This window comes from Eulemur rufifrons, chromosome 29, assembly GCF_041146395.1.
Source record: "Eulemur rufifrons isolate Redbay chromosome 29, OSU_ERuf_1, whole genome shotgun sequence".
NCBI classification, from domain to species: domain Eukaryota; kingdom Metazoa; phylum Chordata; class Mammalia; order Primates; family Lemuridae; genus Eulemur; species Eulemur rufifrons.
The window spans coordinates 95,288,843-95,308,379 of record NC_091011.1 but is presented as its reverse complement, the minus strand read 5'-3'; the positions used below and the strand labels follow the sequence as shown (position 1 = coordinate 95,308,379).

At 58.0% G+C, this 19,537-nt stretch overlaps 1 protein-coding gene across 2 annotated transcripts; it reads right to left on the bottom strand.

The window, feature by feature from the left end:
- Window positions 1–82: 82 nt before the first annotated feature.
- On the bottom strand, window positions 83–18,813 carry NOS3 (nitric oxide synthase 3). Of its 2 annotated transcripts, XM_069462283.1 has the most exons (26): window positions 18,656–18,813; window positions 17,233–17,335; window positions 16,756–16,904; window positions 16,406–16,568; window positions 15,017–15,108; window positions 14,785–14,926; window positions 14,379–14,518; window positions 14,078–14,252; window positions 13,028–13,129; window positions 12,186–12,380; window positions 11,984–12,057; window positions 11,661–11,805; window positions 11,319–11,423; window positions 7,754–7,821; window positions 7,243–7,359; window positions 6,957–7,131; window positions 5,126–5,258; window positions 4,924–5,002; window positions 4,612–4,799; window positions 3,899–4,071; window positions 3,388–3,598; window positions 3,211–3,298; window positions 2,144–2,265; window positions 1,222–1,370; window positions 737–931; window positions 83–624 (listed from the first exon to the last, which is right to left on the bottom strand). In XM_069462283.1, the coding sequence occupies exons 1-26, from the start codon at window positions 18,811–18,813 to the stop codon at window positions 472–474; spliced, it is 3,594 nt and encodes a 1,197-aa protein (XP_069318384.1). In that variant the 3' UTR covers window positions 83–471. The 2 variants fall into 2 exon arrangements, with proteins under 2 accessions (XP_069318384.1, XP_069318386.1); XM_069462285.1 differs by lacking the exons at window positions 83–624; window positions 737–931; window positions 1,222–1,370; ... (8 more) ...; window positions 7,243–7,359; window positions 7,754–7,821 and adding exons at window positions 8,633–8,675; window positions 11,037–11,038.
- Between the last annotated feature and the right edge of the window lie 724 nt (window positions 18,814–19,537).

The following is a 19,537-nucleotide window of genomic DNA, read 5'->3' as shown; positions in this document are numbered from 1 at the left end:
AAGTGGAGGGTGTAAGACCCCTGTCAAAGAATGACACCCCCTACACACACATTGCACAGGTTAAAACACAAAACTTGCCATTTTATAATTGTAATTGACGTGGGCTGGGTTAGGCATCTTAGTGTCTCTCATGACATCTGGCACAGTCTCTTGCGGTAAATCTTCAATAATAAATATTTGAATGACTTAAGATTAAGCTTTCAGATACTCCTGAGAGAGGAAGGGGGATCTAGAATTCACCTACAGAACACGAAGTGGGCAGCAGTAGGCCCTGGAATGCCACTGCTGGGAGGGGCCTTCCAGATTCAGGCAGACCCGGCCAGGGGAAACAGGCCTAGACAGAGACACTTCACTCATTCCTGACGGAATAAGGCGGAATCTCTGCAACCTCTGGACAGCTGCGGGAAGGCACCTCTCGAGGGGATGGAGGTGGCTGGACCTGGTTGGGCCGACTGGAGCGCAGCAGCCCGTCTAGGTGTCTGGGGCGGGCGGGTCGAATGCCCAGGGCACTGTGCCCCGCAGCTGCCGCTCCTGCAAGGAAAAGCTCTGGGTGCGTATGCGGCTTGTCACCTCCTGGGTGCGCAGCGTGAGCCCGAAAATGTCCTCGTGGTAGCGTTGCTGATCCTGTCGGGAAAGAGGTCAGCGGATCAGAACCCGAGTCCGAGACCCCAGCGGGAACCTGACACGTCCGGTGCCTGGGCCTCTCGCGCTCCCCGCCCGGCCCGGCCCTCCGCACCCGCAGCACGCCGATGACGTCACCGGCCTCTTCCAGCTCCATGTCGCCCTCGGTCGCCAGGATTCGCTGCACAGTCTGCAGGACGCTGGTTGCCATGGTGACATCGCCGCAGACGAACATGTGGCCCCGCTCGAGGCACAGCACGCGGTGCACTTCAGCAGCCAGCTCGGTCCTCAGGATGTCCTGCACGTAGGTCTGCGGGCAGGCGGGGTTAGGGGCGGGCCAGGTGGGCCCACGTGCCCTGGGGTGGGGTCTGGAACGCGGAGCCAAGCCGAGGAGAGTCTTTGGTTGGGAGGTGGGCGGGCCCAAAAGGCGCCCTGGGCACGAGCGTGGGGCGGAGTGGGGCTGGTGCCAGAGGGCCAGTGGGTAAGGGCGGAGGGTGTGGGTTGGGGGGGCTGGGGCTGGGTCAGGGCGCCCCACTGGAGATCGCAAAAGTCCTTCCCTTCCTGTCTCCAGGTTACCCCTGCGCCCTCAGGGTCCCGCACCTTGGGGCTGTCGGGTTCCCGGGAGAAGGCGGTGAGAACGCGGCCAAACACCCCGCGCTGCTGGGCGTCCTGCACCTCGTCGCGGTAGAGGTGGTCCAGTTGGGAGCATCGGCAGCCGAACACCAAAGTCATGGGGGCGGGATGCAGCCCTGCAAGCCACACTGCGATTTGTGAGGGCCCCTCCCCTGGGGCGGAGCGCTAGCGCCGCCTCCCCGCTGGCCACCCCAGCGCAGGCTGACAGCCTAGCGTTTTGGGCTGAAGCAACCACAGTGGGGCTGTTTGGTCTCTAGGAGAGTGCAGGATGCATTCACAGAGATCCTACCACATCCCTGATTTACGGAGAAGGAATCGGAGCCCACACGGAGTGGTGACTTCTTTGGGCTGGATGGCCAGTGCCAGAACAGCCTAGAACGTGGGACTTCCGGCTCAGAATCCGTGCTCTTTGCATTGTGTGACATCTCAGTCCCCTTCCCTGCTCCAACCCGCGTGCTCTCTACACTTCTACACTTTCAGCCTTTCTCTCAAACTAGCCTGGACACCCCATGCCCAACCTGAACACCCTGTACCGTCCTTAGATCTTGGACACACCTCGGTGAACTCTGGCGCAGTGCAGAATCCACCTGGGGCATTTCTTCTGTCTTTTGAGTCCCAGCCCCATCCCTCCCCAAATTCCATTGCCTTTGTTCTTAATCCAATCAACATCTACTATGTGTGGCCTCAGGAAGCCAGACAAGCAGGGCCCGGCCCTTGCCCCCCGGACTCTCCTTTCCCCTCAGTCTGTGTAATAAGCCTCCTTTCAGCTTTGTGGCCCCAGTGTCTAGCTTGTCTTTCCTACCTGCTTCTTGCCTTCTAATGCAACCCTTTGTCCCAGGTGAGTGACTCCCTCCTGCCTTCCAGGCAGTTCCTTAGCCCCCAGCCTCACCTTTGCTCTCGATGTCGTGTAGCCGCTCCTGCCAGAATCCCCGGAAGGGGGCAATGCCAGTGCCTGGGCCCACCAGGATGCACGGCAAGCTGGGATCAGGTGGCAGCCGGAAGGAGGGAGCCCTAGCCGGAGAGACACTCCGTCAGGCCCCTTCCCCTTCCTGCTCCCCTATTAACAACCCAAGTTCCACTGATAAATGAGTTGATGCTTGTAAAGTCTTTAGAGCACTGTCTGGCTCATAGTAAGCATGATGTAAGTGTTTATTAAAAGAACTCTACTTGCAAGCAGAAATTTATATAGTTCAATTTGGATTGAAGAATACTAGATGGCTCAGTTTAAGGTATCTAGAAAATATGGGGAGGGGAAGGACAGACTTTTGGTTCCTAATGGGTTCACTGTTTATTTTAAATAAGAGGCTTCATATCAGCATTTGGTTTGTATTCAGTAGATTGGTACCGTTTATTTGTAATTTAGCCTCCTGGGTGGGTTTGGGTCACTGGGCCTAGCTGGTACCATCCTGGGAACTCTTCTGAGTCCTACTGAGACTTTGGGCTCCTGGCTGCTGGAGGGGGCAAGACTTCTGGACACAGCACGAGCTCCTTCACCTTCTTTGAGTCCTCAGTGACATTGTGGCCAAAGGTGGTCTTCATCCTAACTAGTCCTCCCTGGACTGAGTGAGGACTTGGGGACCATAGTTGGTAGGTGCCATGCCTTCCAACATCACACTGAGCCCAAGGACATAGAAACACAGAAGCTACACTTTCAAAAAGCAACAAGGCCAGCAGGTCTAGTCCTACCTCTGTCTCTGGGAGCTGTAGTTTCAGGGCAGGACCCTGAGTTTGTTAGCAAGAGGTCCAAAGCTTAGCCAAAGTTCTGAAGTGACCTAATGACACCCCATCCTTGGTATGGTCGCCGCTGCTTCCAGTAACACTCCTCACCAAAGCTACCACCCTGCCCCTGTGCATCCCCCCTCCAAGTCCCCCATCTGGCTCCAGTCATCCATGAGGCACTTTCCCTGCCCCTACTTGGACAGAAAGCACCCCCCCACCCCACCCCGCAGTACTCACCCCCTGATGAAGCAGGGCACGGGGTCTCCAGCCTTGAGCTGGCTCAGCCACGTGGAGCAAACGCCATAGTGCAGGGGGCCCAGCCCATCTAGGGGATGGGAGGAGAGGCCAGTGAGGGCCCTGTGAGGGGCCCGGCCTGGGCCTGCTGTGGTCAGCCTGCCCCACGCCCAGCCTCACCCTGGGTCCTGTAGGCCAGCACGGCTACAGTGAGGTGGATCTGCCCTGGGTGGACGCTGGGCGCCGAGCTGACTGAGTAGTACCGGGGCTGGAGTAGAGGCAGCTGGGTGAGGAGCAGGGGCGCCGGCAGGGCCACAGACGGGAACTGCTCCAGCACCTCCAGCAGAGTGGGGCAGCGGAACCACTTCCATTCCTCGTAGCGCCGGGGGTCCTGGCGGGCGGGATATGGTGGGCTGGGGACCCCGTACTCCTTCCTGGCAACTTCCCTTCTTGACCCCTCCCTAGCTGAGCCTTCTTGGGGTTTCTCCCTCCTTAGTTAAGGCCAAAAAAGGTTTCAAGACCTTGCTAATCCAAAGATGACAGTCATGTGGGCGCTGGGTCTTAAAGCACTGTGCGTGTCAGCCAGGAGGAAGCCCAGGGAGGACAGTGCTTGGGGGCTTCCTGCCACGGAGCCCCCCCTCAGCTCAGCTTGGCTCTCTGGCCCCTGCTTCTCCCTGGGGTGCCCCCCAACCTGGCTGAGGGCCTCCAGCTCCTGCTGTTCGCTGGACTCTTCAGCCAGGGTGCCGAGCAGTCGAAGGAGTTGAGGGCTGGGTGGGGAGGTGATGTCCAGGAAGAAGGTGAGAGCCTGGCGCAGCGTGCACGGGGGCAGCCGGGGGTCCCGCACCCAGCCGGGGGGAGGGCCACCTGGGGGTGGTGCACAGGAGCTCTGAGGAAGGGGCCCAGCGGGAACTGCATTTTCTGGGCTGATGTTTGCTTTCTGAGGTTTGACCACACCGCATGGTGTTTTGTTAGAGAACCCGCACATGGACAGCGGTGTGGGCCTGTCCGGGCAGCCTCAGTGTGTTTGTTTGGGGGCCACTGGCTGGACGGGGTTGGTCTGGGCTCCTCTACCCCTAGCCACCCTGCTTATTTTAACCCCAGGCCCTGCTGTGGCAGGTGATGGACCCAATGCCAGCTGCAGGACAGGCTAGACTGCCAGGGGGAGCTGTTGGGAGGAGTCCAGAGGGAGGGGACGGCCTTTTGAGGGTGTGTGTGGGGCAGGTTCTGAGAAAGGCCCCCTGTTCTGTGAATGGTCCAGCAACAAGGCCAGCCTGGCAGTGGGCATCACGGCTGGCTCTGAGCCCAGTGTGCTGAGCTGTGAAGGGAGGTGGTGACCCTGCCAGGTCCTGAGCTAGAAGGGGCCTGGGGCCAGGGGGTGGGGCAGGCTCTCACTGTCATGCTCACCAGGGCTGCCCTTCTCCAGCTGCTCCACTGCCACTGGCTCGGTGGGTGCCGGCGGGTCCTCCACACGGCTCAGTAGCGCCTCCACGAGGCCAGGCCGGTTGGGTGGGCAGATGCCTATGTGGTCCCCTGGCTGGTACTGCAGCCCCTCCTGGCCTCTGGTGTCCAGGCGCACCAGGATTGTGGCCCGGCTAAGGGTGGGGAGAGGGGGCATTTATAGGGGGACAGGGAGGGGCAGGGGGCAGGGAGAATGTGGGTGGAGGAGGGTGGGGGGTCTGGGACAGGTGGTAGGGTGGGGTAAGCCCTCTTCCTCACGTGGACTTGCTGCTTTGCAGGTTTTCCACTGAGAGGACTGAAGCCTGGAACATCTTGCGCCTGTGCACGTGGGTCAGGCCTGGGGTGAGGAGAGCAAAGGGCCTGAGCCCGAGCCAGAGCGGGCCCGGCCCCTGTAGAGTTAGTCCTGGGGCCCTGGGGTCCTCAGAGAGCCAGCAGGGCCAGGGTGAGGTCAAGGTCGCACCTGGCAGTAACTGCAGGCCCTCAACCTGGGCACTCAGCCGGTATCTCTGGCGCTTCCAGCTCTGTTTGGGGCTGAATATGTCTCGCGCGGCGGCCTTGGCATCCTCTCCAACACAGAAAGTCTCACAGGAGGCCTGAGGGATAGGTTGGTGAGGGCCGAGGACCTCTGCCACCACGAGGGGCCCTAGGGAGGAGCCTGGGGAGGGGGTGTGGCCCGGGCAGTGGAGCTGGGCCTTTTGGGTCCCTCCCATTCCTGTGCGGCCAGCAGCCCCAGTGGCAGGAGAGACAATAAGGTTGACACTGAGGCTGAGGCCAAGGCTAATGATGGCACCTTTTCTTCCAGTCCATTTCATGGCATGGCCGCTGGGCCCAGGGCCCCTGGCAGCTGCTACTCTGCACGTGCTGACTGATTTGCAGCACTTGTCTGGTGGGATCCGGTGCCCAGGGAGCACAGGGCTGGCCAGACAGAGCTCAGTGAAGGCGTCTGTATGTCCAGACCTGCATTCAAATTCTGACTCCTGTACTTACATTTGACATGCCTCAGTTTCCCCATCTTTACACCTCATTGGGTTCTGGTGAAGATTAAATGAGCTACTTAACGTAAAGCCCTCAGTGTAGTGCATGTAGATAGTAAATGCTCCTGGAGGGGGACAGTGAATTCGTGTGGCAGAGGGGGCCCCACAGGGCAGGACCCCAGGAGGGTGCGTATCCTATCTGCTTCTGGTCAGGCACGAGTCCAGCAAATTGCTTGGCCAGCCCCAGGCTAGAAATCCAGGGTTCCCCTGTGATTGGCTGAGCCCTGTATCACCAAGTCCTGCTAATCTTTCTTTTGTGGTGTGTGCAAAGTCTTGTATCTCTTCCTTCCTTCCTCAGCCCCCTCCCTTCCTTCCTATCCCAACTGCTACCACCCTGGTCAAATCACAGTCTTCCTGCTTGGAGTCTGGGGATGCTCTCGTTGATCCTGCCTCGAAAGTAGCATTCCTGGAACTTTACTTTGCAGTCCCATCCCACTCCAAAACTTCCCGTGGCTCCTTTCTCTAAATTCTTTGTCTTATTTTCTGTTCCCTTCTTCCCGATCTGGGCCTATGTGTTTCTCCAGCTTGACCCTCTCGGCAGCAAACCCTCTACCTCCGCCAGGCACCCTCCCCACCCCACCTCCTAGGGCGCCCTCCTGCTCCAAGTCAGGTGAACCTACTGAGCTCCAGCCCCGGGCCCTGGGAGCAGCACTGGGGAGAATGCGCCTGTCAGCTCCAGACCTGATCTGGATGGGCAGTGCTGCCCACCCCCCTCAGGAAGCCCAGACTTAAAGAGTCACAGCCCCTGAGAACCACCTCTCCCTGCACTTCCCTGGCCTGGGACCAGCCATCCTGTCGAGGCACTGCCCCAGGCCACTCTGGCCTCTGACTTCCTGTGCCTTCTGTGCTGGCCTCAGCTTCAGCCCGTGCCTCCATGTGGAACCTCGCTCCATCCTGCCCCCTGGGGGGCTGCCCTGCCCTGCACCCCCTCCCACTGGCACCCACTCGTGGGACCCAGCCTGTATGTGCCCGGCTCCCCCTGCCAGGGCCTGCAGCTCTCTTTTGGCTGCATTTCTGCCTGGGCTCCCGCTGTCAGTAAGGCCACGCTGCCAGCTCCTTGGGACTGACCCGCAGGGCTGGCGTGCAGTGGTAGACGAGGGTGGATTTTGGAAGGAACAGGGAGAGACTAAGGAACCAAACAGGATCAGGGCAGCAGGGAGGTCTCCAGCTTGGATATTGCAAGCCTCAGAAGTGAAGGCCCAGGGGAGGTGTCCCAGGTTGGAGAGAGTCAGAATGGGGGTTGGGGGCAGGGCTCACCTGGAAGGCGGCCTGGGCCCAGCCGCGGAAGGCCTCCTCCTGGCCGCACAGCTCGTCGCCCTGGCCCAGTGGCAGTAGACGCTCCCCGCCCAGCTCCTCCAGCCGCGTGTCCACCGCACGAGCAAAGGCACAGAAGTGGGGGTATGCCCGGGAGCCCAGCCCGAACACACAGAACCTGGGGTGCAGGGCTCTGTCACTGCAGCCCCCATCGCAGCCTCATTTGCCCAGCAGCTTGCCCACCCTGTGTGACCTCCTCAGTGAGGCCCCGACCTGAGGGTGTCCAGACCTGAGGGTGCCCAAGGCCCCTGCACTGTCTGTGTTACTGGACTCCTTCCTCCTCCGCCGCCAAGAGGACACCAGTGGGTCTGAGCAGGAGACACTGTTGAAGCGGATTTTGTAACTCCTGGCAAGAGAGGACAAAGACAGGGGTGTCGCGGGGAACTGGAGACACAGTCCAGGCCCTAGCCCAGCCCTGGGACAGCTTCAGGGTCTGTGCCTCCGCGGTGGGAAAGGCCCCGCCCTTAGGAGGGGCTGCGGCCAGTGTCCTAGGGAGCCAGCATCCCACCTTCTCTCCCTCTCTGAAGAAGACCTCAGGACTGTCCCCGTCTCTTAGAGTCCTGGAGCCTGGGAGTGGCCAAGTCCCGAGGGAGGGACGGAGGGAGACAGGGCATCCCGGGGCTACACGGTACCTAGGTCTCCTTGCTTCTGTTGGGAAAATGACTTGAGGCTCAGAGGAAGAGCTGTCCCAGACTCTTTTCCTTTGGTATCTGCCCCTCCTCCCAACTCCCCCCACTCACTTGTGCTGCTCCGGCCGAGGGGAGCTGTTGTAGGGGCCAGACATCTCCATGAGGGCCGCTGCAAAGCTCTGGAGAGGGAACAGTTGGCATCGTGGTTACTTTTGTTTAATTTCAAACTACACAGAGGTTTAAAATGATACCAGCTGGCCCTTATTACTATTACTGATTTGTAACTTTTAATTTTTGTTTTTAAAATTTCAAGAGGTCTGACTTTTTTTTTTTTTTTTTTTTTTTTTTTTTTTTTTTGTTGAGACAGAGTCTCACTTTGTTGCCCAGGCTAGAGTGAGTGCCGTGGCGTCAGCTTAGCTCACAGCAACCTCAAACTCCTGGGCTTAAGCGATCCTACTGCCTCAGCCTCCCGAGTAGCTGGGACTACAGGCATGCGCCACTATGCCCGGCTAATTTTTTCTATATAGATTTTTAGGTGTCCATATAATGTCTTTCTATTTTTAGTAGAGACGGGGTCTCGCTCAGGCTGGTCTCGAACTCCTGACCTTGAGCAATCCACCCGCCTCGGCCTCCCAGAGTGCTAGGATTACAGGCGTGAGCCACCGCGCCCGGCCTTGGGTCTGACTTTTTTGAAATTACATTACAGAAATGTGTAGAGCAATGGAAGAGAAAGACTACTCATCTCCCTCCGGGCTCACGCACTATTGACAGATTGACAGCTGTTATCTCCCAGCCCTTTCTTGTTGTACTTAGGTGCCCGTGCATATTTATAGTTTTTTTTAAAAACTAAAAATGAGACCATACTATGCTTCCCTGCTTTTTATAAATAGTCCATCATCAATACATAAATAATGACCTCAGGCCGGGTGCGGTGGCTCACGCCTGTAATCCTAGCACTCTGGGAGGCCGAGGCGGGTGGATCGTTTGAGCTCAGAAGTTCGAGACCAGCCTGAGCAAGAGCGAGACCCCGTCTCTACTAGAAATAGAAAGAAATTATATGGACAGCTAAAAATATATATAGACAAATTAGCCAGGCATGGTGGTGCATGCCTGTAGTCCCAGCTACTCGGGAGGCTGAGGCAGGAGGATTGCTTGAGCTCAGGAGTTTGAGGTTGCTGTGAGCTAGGCTGACACCACGGCACTCACTCTAGCCCGGGCAACAGAGCCAGACTCTGTCTCAAAAAAAAAAAAAAAAAGACCTCATTCTTTTTAATGGCTACATGGTATTCCATCCCTTGTGTGTACCCTGATGGATGACTCCCCTCTGACGGGAGGACAGCTGTGTGGTCCACGAGCAGTGCTCAGCCAGACACCTTAGCCATGCACCTCGCTTCCTGTCCTGCACGTGTCAGGCACTACTCCTCAGAAGCGGGGTAGCTGATCCCCACTTGATGGCGCAGTCACAGTGTCCTCACAGCAGCAGGGGAGGGGCACTCCTCTCGCCCAGCCAACACTGGATGTGACCAGTCTTTCATGTTTTAGCCAATTTCATGGGTTCCTTTTCCAGTGTCCTGGTAACCAGTGGACATCGTTTAGGTGGCCCTTCTCAGAAAGCTGCGCTGTATCTTTGCACTGCCATGAAAACAGCTTAGCGCTACATGAAGCAAACCTACGGGAAGTGGGGGGGGAAGCTAGAAGGAAAGAACATCTAGATGCAGAACCGCAGATGCATGTGCGGGTGGTGTGGTAGGTTCACCATAATTAGCATGTAAGACTGGAATTTCATTTTTTGAATGTGTTGTTGAAGTGTAACATGTGTTGAGAAAAGCACACACGTTGTTCATGTACAGTCTGTGGGTTTCACCAACTGACTGTGCCTGTGCAATCAGCATCCGGCCAAGAAACATTACCAGCATCCTAGAAGTCACCTTGGTGCCCCCTTCCTGTCACTGCCGCCCCCACGCCACTGTCCTGATTTCTAACAGCGTGGATTAGCTTGCCCATTTCTGAACTTTATACAAAGGGAATCCTGTAGTACAGTGTGTATTCGTGTGTGTCTGGCTTTTTTCACTCTTCGTGTTTTTTGAGATTCATCTGTACTGTTGTGTGTGGTTGTAACTTGTTCACACTTACTGCTGTGTTGCATTTGAATATGCCACATTTTATTTATCCAGTTGATCACTGGTAGGTATTTGAATTGTTTCCGGCGTGGGCTATTATGAACAAGTTTGCTATAAATATTCTTTTTCACATCTTTAGTGATTATGTTCCCATTTTCTGTGGGGTATATTCCTAGATTTGCTTTATTAAAAAAATCTGGGGTAAAATTAACATACATTGAAATGCACAGATCTTAAGGGTGCAGTTCAATCCATTTGGCTGTTTGACAGTTTTACAAAAAAAGAAAAAAAAAAGTTAAACATCTACCCTACGACCTAGCAATTCCACTCCTGGGTATTTATCTAAGAGAAATAAAAATGAAAGCCCACAAAAGCTTGGTACAAGAATGTTCGTAACAGCTTTATTCATAATAGCCCCAAACTGGAAACAGCCCAAGTGTCCCTCAACAGAAGGATGGATAAACAAACAAGGGCTGTTCATAAATGAGCACTACTCAGCAGTAGGAAGGAGTGAGGTGCTAAATCACGCCACTGCATGGCTGCATCTCAAACACAGCCTGCGTGAAGGGCATCATAATACTGTGTGCTTCTGTTTCTACCATGTCCTGGAGCAGGTGAAATTCCCCTGTGGCGTCAGAAATCACAACACAGGAGACAGACCCCATGGGAAGGGGATTCAGTTGGAGGAATGGAGGAGGGAACTTTCTAGAGTGATGGAAATGTTCACCTTTGTTAGGTTGTGAGTTACCTGGGTGTATGTGCTGCCTTTATGCTTAATTACTGGTGCTATTTTTGTGTCAAAGGTAGATCAGAATGAGGGCTGAGTGCTGGCAGGGCAGTGAGGGGGGATTGGTGCTAATGAGCCATTTAACACCAGAAGCTGGAGCAGATAAGAGGACAGGAAATGAATCCAGCCCGGGGCAGCAGACACCTAGGCTCGGAGGAATGTTAACCAGAGGGCACTCAGTGGTAGCTCTCTAGTGTTTTGTTTAAGATTTGTTGAGAAAGTAAAGTTATCTAATTTCTGTTGGATCTAAACAAGTGCTCTTTTCTTTTGTTAAGAACAGAAGAAATGGTGTGGTGGTGAGGGGGCACCTACAGTCCCAGCTTCCCAGCTACTGGGGAGGCTGGGGGTGTGGGGGTGTTGTGCTCACAAAAAAAAAAAAAAAAAAAGAAAAGAAAAGAAAAGAAGAAAAAACTGGGCTAGTGTATCCAGGGGAGTGGAGTATCCCTGTTTTTCTCATTTGTTAATGTCTGCCCAAGAGCAGTCTAACCTCTCTTTGGCCAGCCAGGAGATGCCTTCCTTATATTAAAAACATGCGCTAATAAGAAATGACTTTGGGCACAGTTTTGCAGGCGTGTGTGGGGGGCACAGGGGCAGGCTGGGGTGTGGCTTGTTCAAGGTCGGGTTCCCAGGGCCACATCCCCTTCCCACTTTGGGTGCTCCCTCAGCATCTCCACTTTCCACCCTGGTGTGTGTGTGTTCTGGGCTCTACCCAGTCACTCCAAGCTGAGTCTTTCCTCATTCCCAGTGGCCCCTTCCTGGAAGGCCTCACCTCTCCATTTTCCGGGGGATCCCCGTTCCCGAATGTGCTGGTCACCACCAACACCAGCGTCTCGTGCTCGAGGGACACCACGTCATACTCATCCATGCACAGGACCTGTGGGCAGAGAGAAGACAGATGTCCTGGGGACTCTTGGGCCCCTGCAGCCTTGTCCTCACTCTGGGCCACCCCCGCAGAGCAACATTCAGGCCCCAGCTTGATCCCTGAATCCCTGCCGTTCTGGGTTCCTCATGAGCCCTGACTGTGACCCTTTTCTGTCCTCCAGGGCACCTCTGAAGATGCTGACAGAGCCCCCCTCTCTCCAGCTCCCTGCCCCTCTGGGCTCAGCCCTACCCGGGGGTCGAAAGCCTTCCTGAAGAGTCTCCCCAGTTGCTGTGCGTAACTCTGGGCCCGGCCGGTCTCGGAGCCGTACAGGACTGTGGCCTTCACTCGCTTCGCCATCACTGTGCCCATGAGTGAGGCAGAGATCTTCACGGCGCTGTGGGTGAGGGTGGGCTGAGGGCATCCCGGGTGCATGGAGACGGGACCTCCCCAGGCAGGGGTCTGGACCCCATCACAGCAAGGTCTTGGGGTACTGAGTGGTGGGCCCAGACCACTTTTGGGGCTGGGGCCCCCAGGGTGTGGGTGGGGAAGGGTGGCACTCCTAGGGTACCCACTTGGCCACTTCCTTAAAGGTCTTCTTCCTGGTGATGCCAGTGCCCTTGGCTGCACCCCCCTTCCAGGGGTCTGGCTGCAGAGGAGTGGAGCGGAGGTGAGTAAAGAAAATAAAGGTTAGAGGTCCCTAGAGGTCCCTAAGTCCCTAGAGGCTGCTTAGCTAGAGCTGGGCCCAGGTGGGCAGGAGCCACTTGGGATGAGCACCTGGTAGCGGAAGGCAGGGGACAGGAAGTAGTTGACCATCTCCTGATGGAAGACAGGAGTGAGGCTGCCTGAGATGGGGGGCACGATCCAGGCCCAGTCGGCAGGGCAGCCCCCCCTGGCCTTCTGCTCGTTCTCCAGGTGTTTCATGAAGGAGGCTGTGGCGGCGTGGTGGTCCACGATGGTCACTTTAGCCAGCTGAGGTGGGAAGGGAGGGGAAGAGGCTGGGCTTAGACGAGGCCCACAGAGCACAGTGGCCATTCTACCTCTGCTACTTCTGTCACCCCAAACCACACTGTGCCCTGGGTCACCCCCATTCTATGTCCCCTCAAACCACAATGTCACCCAAAACTGCACCTTGCATGGCCATGCTCCAAGTTGAACAACGTGCAACTTTAATCTCTATTAACTGTATCCTTGGCCCCCAAGCCAAAATATCCTAAAATCTTGAGACCCCATGGAAGTACTCAGCAGGTACTGACTAGGACTGCAAACTATAGCTCCCAGCATGCATTGCACCCTGACACTCAGCATGCCCTGGATCCTGGTACTAGAGCTTCCAGAATCCCGTGGGTCCCACAAACTACAATACCCACATGCCTTGGGAATCAGAATTATTGAGCATGAGCTAATCAGCAAGGTTCTGGCATACACTAGGCCCCCACAGTATAGCACCTGGAATGGCGTGTGCTATGTCCCAGAACTGCAGGCCCAGAGTGCCCCATGGACCTGGACTAGGGAACACCTCCCACGGGTCCAAGTCCTGCCCCAGTTCTAATCGCCTCGCTCTCTTCTGTCCCGCCCCAGGCCTCCCCCGCCCTCCTGGCCAGTCTGGGCCTGCGCACCTGGTAACTGTGCAGCACGGCCAAGTTAATTTCCACCGCCGCCTTGTCTTTCCACAAGGATGATGTTGTCCGGGTATCCAGGTCCATGCAGACGGCCACATCCTGGGACAGAAGTGTGCATGGCATTGGTAGGGACAGAGGCGACAGGGAGTGGACGAAGAGCATCTGTTTCTTAAACTCATGCATAGGAGTGAGGTGGGTGGGTGGCTGTGAGGTCTGACTGCCTGGCGGGCTGGGTTAGATTTTTGCCTGCAGAGGCACCTCAGGGCAGAGAGGGAGCTTGGGCCAATCACTTCTCAGCCCTGGGCCTTAATTTCTCATCTCTAAAATGAGGCTTTGGGCAGGCATGGTGGCTCATGCCTGTAATCCCACCATTCTGGGAGGCTGAGGTGGGAGAATCACTTGAGACCAGGAGTTTGAGACTGCCCTAGGCAATAGCAAGACCTTGTCTCTACCAAAAAAAATAAATAAATAAAATTAGCCAGGCATGGTGGAGTGGGCCTGTAGTCCTAACTATATGGGAGGCTGGGCCAGGAGGATTGCTTTTGCCCAGGAGTTTGAGGCTGCAGTGACCTATGGTCCGGCCACTGCACTTCGGACTTCAGTCTAGGTGACAGAGTGAGACCCTATCTCCAAATAGGGTCTCTGTAATTTCTTTTTTTTAAGACTAGTGAAGTGCAGTAGTGAGGAGGGGGGAAAGTAGTAGAACAAGGAGTTCAATCTATAATTGTGAAAAAGAATTCTTAATCTGAGTCAAGATCCCCTTTGAGAATCTGATGAAAACTATAGAGCTGTAGATCCTATACCTGGAAAAATAACTACATGTTCACACATACACACACACACACACACACACACACACCCTTTGCCCCAACCTCGGTGGTTCCAGAGCGCTCGTCCTCAGTTCTAGTTTAGGAGGCAGCCCAGGACCTGCCAGTGCTCAGATTCTCCCCGTAGTGGCCATTCTGCAGATCTAGGTGACAGTCAGACTCCAGCCCGACAGGCTGCGGCTGCAGTGCCCGCGTCCCCCCGCCCCCCACTGCCCCTCACCTCCAGGATGTTGTAGCGGTGAGGGTCGCACAGGTTGCGCGTGCCGATCTCAGTGCTCATGTACCAGCCACTGAAGGGGGCTGCAGGGAACTCCAGGCCCCCAATTTCCAGCAGCATGTTGGACACCGCGGGGAGGGCATACCAGCGCAGGTCCAGGGCCGCGAACCACTCCAGCCTGGGGGTGTCGGGGCATTGCATCAGCCCCCCGTGGAACTTTCACCACCGCCCCCCCACAGCCCCTCCTTGGGGTGCTCAGGGATGGCCCCCTCCACCCGATCTGCTCAGTCCCTTTTGTGCTCACGTTGGGTGCTCCAGGGGCACCTCGAGGACCAGCTCAGGAGGCAGAGTGAAGAGTTCCGGGGGCTCGTCTGGGGCCTGCAGCAGCAGGGGCAGCACATCGAAGCGGCCGTTTCCTGGGGCCCAGCCGTGCTGGATGCAGAGCTGTGGGGAGTGGGGCCCGAGCTGGGTCTGAGGCCCCAACCTCGTGCCCTCCTCAGGGACTCCTTCCATCGGCCGTTTCCCATCCTTCATCTCAGGACCCCTCCTTGGCTGGGTCTCTGTACCCACCCGGGGACCCCTCCTTTGGTATTCTTTATCCGTCACTTCAACAAGGGACCCCCTGTTCCTGCTCTGCTGCCTCCTCTTTGGCTGGACCCCGTGCCCGCCCCGCTGGCTTTCCCTGGGGGCAGCTCTCAGCTCTTGCCCACCTCGGTGATCTCCACGTTGGCCGGGTCCCCCCGCACAGAGCCGTCCTGCTGCCTGTAGCCCGCATAGCGCACCAGCTGGCTGTTCCAGATCCGGAAGTCCCCGCGGCCTGGGCAGCGCTGCGGGAACACTGTGATGGCCGAGCTGGTGTGGGGACAGAGCTGGTCAGAGCCCCACCTTCACTGCCGAGGGAGGGGGAGGGCTGAGGCCTGGTGAGGGGCGGGGGTCACGCACCGAAGGTTGCCCCGGTTGGTGGCATACTTGATGTGGTTGCAGATGTAGGTGAACATTTCCTGGGCAGACCTGCAATCCCGGGCATCGAACACCTGTGCCAGCCGAGGCAGGGGAGAGGAGGGAGAGGAGGGAGACGGGGTCTTGAGGACCAGCCCACAGGGGTTGCTCGAGGAGGCAGGGGCCGGGGGCTTTCTCCCTGTGGATGTAGTTCTTTCTTCTGGGGTGCCTCCCTGAGCTGCACCCCACATGCCCAGCACCACTGGGTCTGCTACTCCTCTCCTTCCGGGGCCCAGTGTCTCCCCATTCCCACAGAGGCTGACTCTGTGCCGCATGCAGAGGAGGGACCCAGTCACAGCCAAACTGATGCTTGGGGAAGGGCATCAGCTGATGGGGAGGCTGCCTGGGAGCGTGAGTAGTGAGTTGCCCATTACCCACAGCACTCAAGCAAAGGCAGGTGACCCTCTCAGCCATCTGACTGTCCTTGAGCTCACTGATGATGGGAAGGGGATGGCTGTACCAGTGGCCCCCCCCCCCCCGGCAACTCTGCCAACCCTGACATTCTGATGCTAGGAGGAGCCTCCTTGCCTGGCTGAGTGGAGGCCCCAGAAGGGGACTAGGAGGTCCCACTGCTGCCTGGGGGAGGAGGAAACTGTGTTAGTGACAGGGGCAGGGGTGGTAGTGACTGGCTTGGGGCCAAGGGAGGGACAGCTGTGAGTGGAGTCCATTATGGAAGCTCAGATGGGTTCAAAGTTGAGCTAAAGCTTAGACCAACTTAAAGGGTTAGGCAAGTGCCAGACAGGATTGTCCTTATTTTATTGGAGACCCCTTTGGGATTGACTGAGCATGTGGCTTTATTCCAAATCCTTTGGTGGCCAGTTACAGCTAAGGAGGCCAAGGTCATGGATCCAGTTGTGCTGTGGGTCACTGTGCTTCTCTTAGTGCCGTGGCCACAGGCTGTCCCAGTAACCCAGGCCAGCCCTGAGTGAGGGCCGGGCACGAGGGCGGGTACGGGGCTGAGGTGGGGGGGTGGGGGGGAGCAGTAGGGAGGGGCGTGGGGAGGGCCTGGCTCTGGGGAAGAGGCTGCTCCTGTTCCTCTGATGGCACCCCCCGGGAGGCCCTGCCCGCTGCTGTGCTCATAGACTCAAAGGGTCCAGTTGTTCTCCTCCTACTGCAGCCAAGGCACTGCTGCAGGGCTTCATAGCCAGGTGTCAGCTACTGGGCTGAGTCTCCAGCAGTTCCGAGGGTGGGGCCAGTCCCCTTACCTTTCTAGTCTTTAAGGGAACCGGCAAGGGTCTCCCCACTGCTCTGGACCCGCAGGAAGGCTCAGGAGTTGCCCCACCCCTTCCCCTGTTTGTCCCCCCACCCCGCACTCCTGCTAGCTGTCAGCACCTGCAGCTTCCCCCACTGGATGCGGCCCACACAGCGGGGAGCGTTGCGCCAGGCCTGCTTGGCCCCGAACACCAGCTCGCTCTCCTGCAGCTGGTAGGTGCCTGTGGCTGCCACCTCGGCTTCCACCTCTTGAAGCCGCTGCTGGTGGGCCTGGGAGCCGCTCCTGGGGAGGAGAGGGGAGGGAACAGGATGAGCAGGAAGCTCTGGGGGAGGGGAGGGCTGGGGGCTCTGAGCTTGGGCCCTGTGTGGTGTCAGGCCTCGGGAAGGGAGTGGACTGCGGGGAAGGTGATCTCGAGGTCCCCAGGCCTCAGTGGGACAAGGTGGGCTGTGGGTGTCTGGGGAGGTCTCACCTCTTGATGGAGCCAAAGTACTGGTTGATGAAGGCCCTGGCCTGACTCAGCAGCTGCTCAGGGGCTGCAGGGCCCGGGGAGGGCCGGCTCTGCAACTTCCGCGGAAACACGAGGGAGCCCAGGCAGCGTCTGGGGGTGCAGGGCCCATCCTGGGTCGGGAGAGCAGGGCGCTCAAAAGTCAGGACCAGGGTAGGGTGCAGGGGTGAGGGCAGCAGGAGGGAGGGTCCAGGGAGGTGTGGACCGGGGCCAGGGCTGATCCTGGAAATGAGGGAGGTCTGGCTGGCTTAGGGCAGAACTTGAGCCAGGCCTGGGGGTCAAGGCTGGAAAGCTGAGGGTCACCAAAGCCCCGCGCATGTCCCTGAGCTCCTCTGGTTCTTCCCAGTCATCTCCTCTTTTTGGAGACAAGGGGCCAATTCAGAGCAGGTGGAGCGTCCCTCCCGGCCCTGAGGTCCTGCCTCACACCCGGGCCTGGCCTACCTGCTGCGCCTGGGCGCTGAGGGTGTCGTAGGCGATGCTCCCCACCTCCCAGTTCTTCACTCGAGGGAACTTGGGCCCCTCTGGAGGCCGGGTTAGCGGGGGGCTGTTGGGAGCCAGGGATGGGTCATGGGGGAGGAGTCTGTTTCCCTTTGACCTCGCAGATGGAGCCCAGAGGCCCCCACTATGGCACCAGCAGTGCTGCTGCTTTGTCGCTCGCCTGCCGCATGCCATGCTTTCTGGGATTTTCTCTGTGAGCCTTCCCAACAACCAGGGAGACAGGCAACATCTGTGCCCCTTTTACAGAGGAGGAACCCGAGGCTCGGAAAAGCCAGGAAAAGCCTGCGCCCGAGGGTGCCCAGGCAGAGCTCACGGTCTGACTCGTGTCTGCCCCGTGCTCGGTTCTGCCAGGCCTGCCAGTGCTGAGCCAGCTCTGGGTCCCAAGGCTGGTCCGCACCCCTGTCCAGTCCCACCTCGCTTCCTCTGGAGGTAGGGTTCCAGCCCCCCAACTTGCCCTGACCCCTACCTTGCGGGGGACAGAGCCAGTGCCAGAGGGGAGCCCCAGCAGGGATTCCTCAGCCCGATTTCCCCCCCACGCACCCTCCTGACAGCGGCCCCTGTGTGAAGGGAAGCCTTGGAGGCCTTATCACTTCCTCCCAGAGCCTGCAGCGCTGGGGAGGAAGGGAGGGACCTGGGCCGGGCCTCAGTGAGCCCGAGCGGCAGGGCCCCCGGCCCTTCCCTGAGGAGCTGCCTGCCGCCCCATGCCATGCCACCTGGCCTGGCACCCCACTGGGCCTTGGGGTCCTTCTTCTCTCCTGGCACCTCTGCCCCAGGGAGAACTCTTCTGGGGGACTGAGATTGCATGTTCCAGTTGGGGTTGATGGCCAGTGGGTTGGAGACTGGGGCAGGGGAAAGGGCCTAGCAGCTCTGTCTACTCAGCCACCCACCCCAAGGGCCTGAGTCTCCCGGCCCAGCTCTCCTTTCTTCCATGAGACCCCACTGCCTCACTCTCCTATAACCACCTCGCCCCAGCTGCTGTCTTCTCTGGTTAAATACCATCACTAGTGTTTGTTGAAGGCTTGCCATGAGCTAGAAACTTACAGCCCCATGGGGGAAGTACTGCCATATCCCTGTTTTATGTGAACAGAGGCTCAGAGAGGTTAAGTAACTTGCTCAAAGTCAAACAGCTCTTGGTGGCAGGGGAGCATTCAAACCCTGGCCCTTACTCTTGCCTTCACCTGCTGCCTGCCGGCCCTTTCCCTGGTCTCTTTTTCTGAGCCTCCCTGATTGTCCTGTTCTGTGCACACCTATAGCCCGTCTGCATTGGTGACCTGGCCCTCCCAGCTGTACTGCAGGTTCAGCCCTTCCCCACCATGGGCCCAGACGCCAGCCTCCGGCCCACCTGTTCCTAGTTCCTGGTCCTTACCTGTGTTCTGGTGCCGGCAGGGGTGGGGAGACCGGGGCCTGGCTGGGCTCTGATACTGGGGTGGCTGGGCCCTGCTTGCCGCACAGCCCGAGGCCCAGCCCCAGCCCCAGGCCGCAGGGTGGCCCGGGCTCCTGGGCCACGCTCTTCAAGTTGCCCATGTCGCTGCGCGTCAACTTTGCCGCTAGCCGGAGCAGAGCCCCGGCCTTTTCCTTAGGAAGCAGGGAGGGGGCTGGAGGGCAGTGGGAGGGGGCTCTCTGGTGCTGGCCCTTGCCCCGCCCCATCCCACACACAATGGGACAGGAACAAGGCCGGCTGGGAGGCTCTGAGGACTCGGCTCCATGCCCGTGGCCCAGAGGGTGGGGGGCCGGACGCCTGGGTTCCGCTATGAGGACTGGGCTGATAAGTGGGAACCCAGGTGTCCAGTGGAGCCCTGGGGCTGGAGCACAGGAGCTGGGGTGTGGAGAAATGGCAGGCAGAGCCACCAGAGGGTCAGGAAGGCCCTTCTGTGGTGTCACACCTAAAGGGGCCTTTGGCCTCACCCCTGCCAGCCGTCCCCTGAAAGGCTGGTGGAAAGTAAGCACTGTGTCAGTAGCAGGGTGATGGGATCCCACACTCTCAGTGACCACAGGGACCTCCAGGGTCACCACCCTTCCTACATCTAATTGCCCCTGGATCCCACCTTTGAGTCCTTTGGGGTTCTTGGGGGTACAGGCCCAGCAAGGATGCAGCGAGTTTTTGTCCTTGAGTCTGGCATTAGGGTATCCCTTCTCCTCCCAGCCCCAATTTCCTGGAACCCCCCACCCCCTGTGACTCAAGTGGGGGACACAAAAGAGCAGGAAGCTGCCATCCAGGGCCTCCACCCCCACCCTGTCATCCAGTGAC

Bases quoted from the DNA above. Each gene is read 5' to 3' on its own strand.
- NOS3 (XM_069462283.1), bottom strand. From the start codon at position 18,813: ATGGGCAACTTGAAGAGCGTGGCCCAGGAGCCCGGGCCACCCTGCGGC. The intron at 17,336-18,655 runs GTAAGGACCAGG...GGCTCCCAACAG, and splicing joins CTGCCGGCACCAGAACACAG to CCCCCCGCTAACCCGGCCTC. The intron at 5,003-5,125 runs GTGCGACCTTGA...TCCTCACCCCAG, and splicing joins GGGCCTGCAGTTACTGCCAG to GCCTGACCCACGTGCACAGG.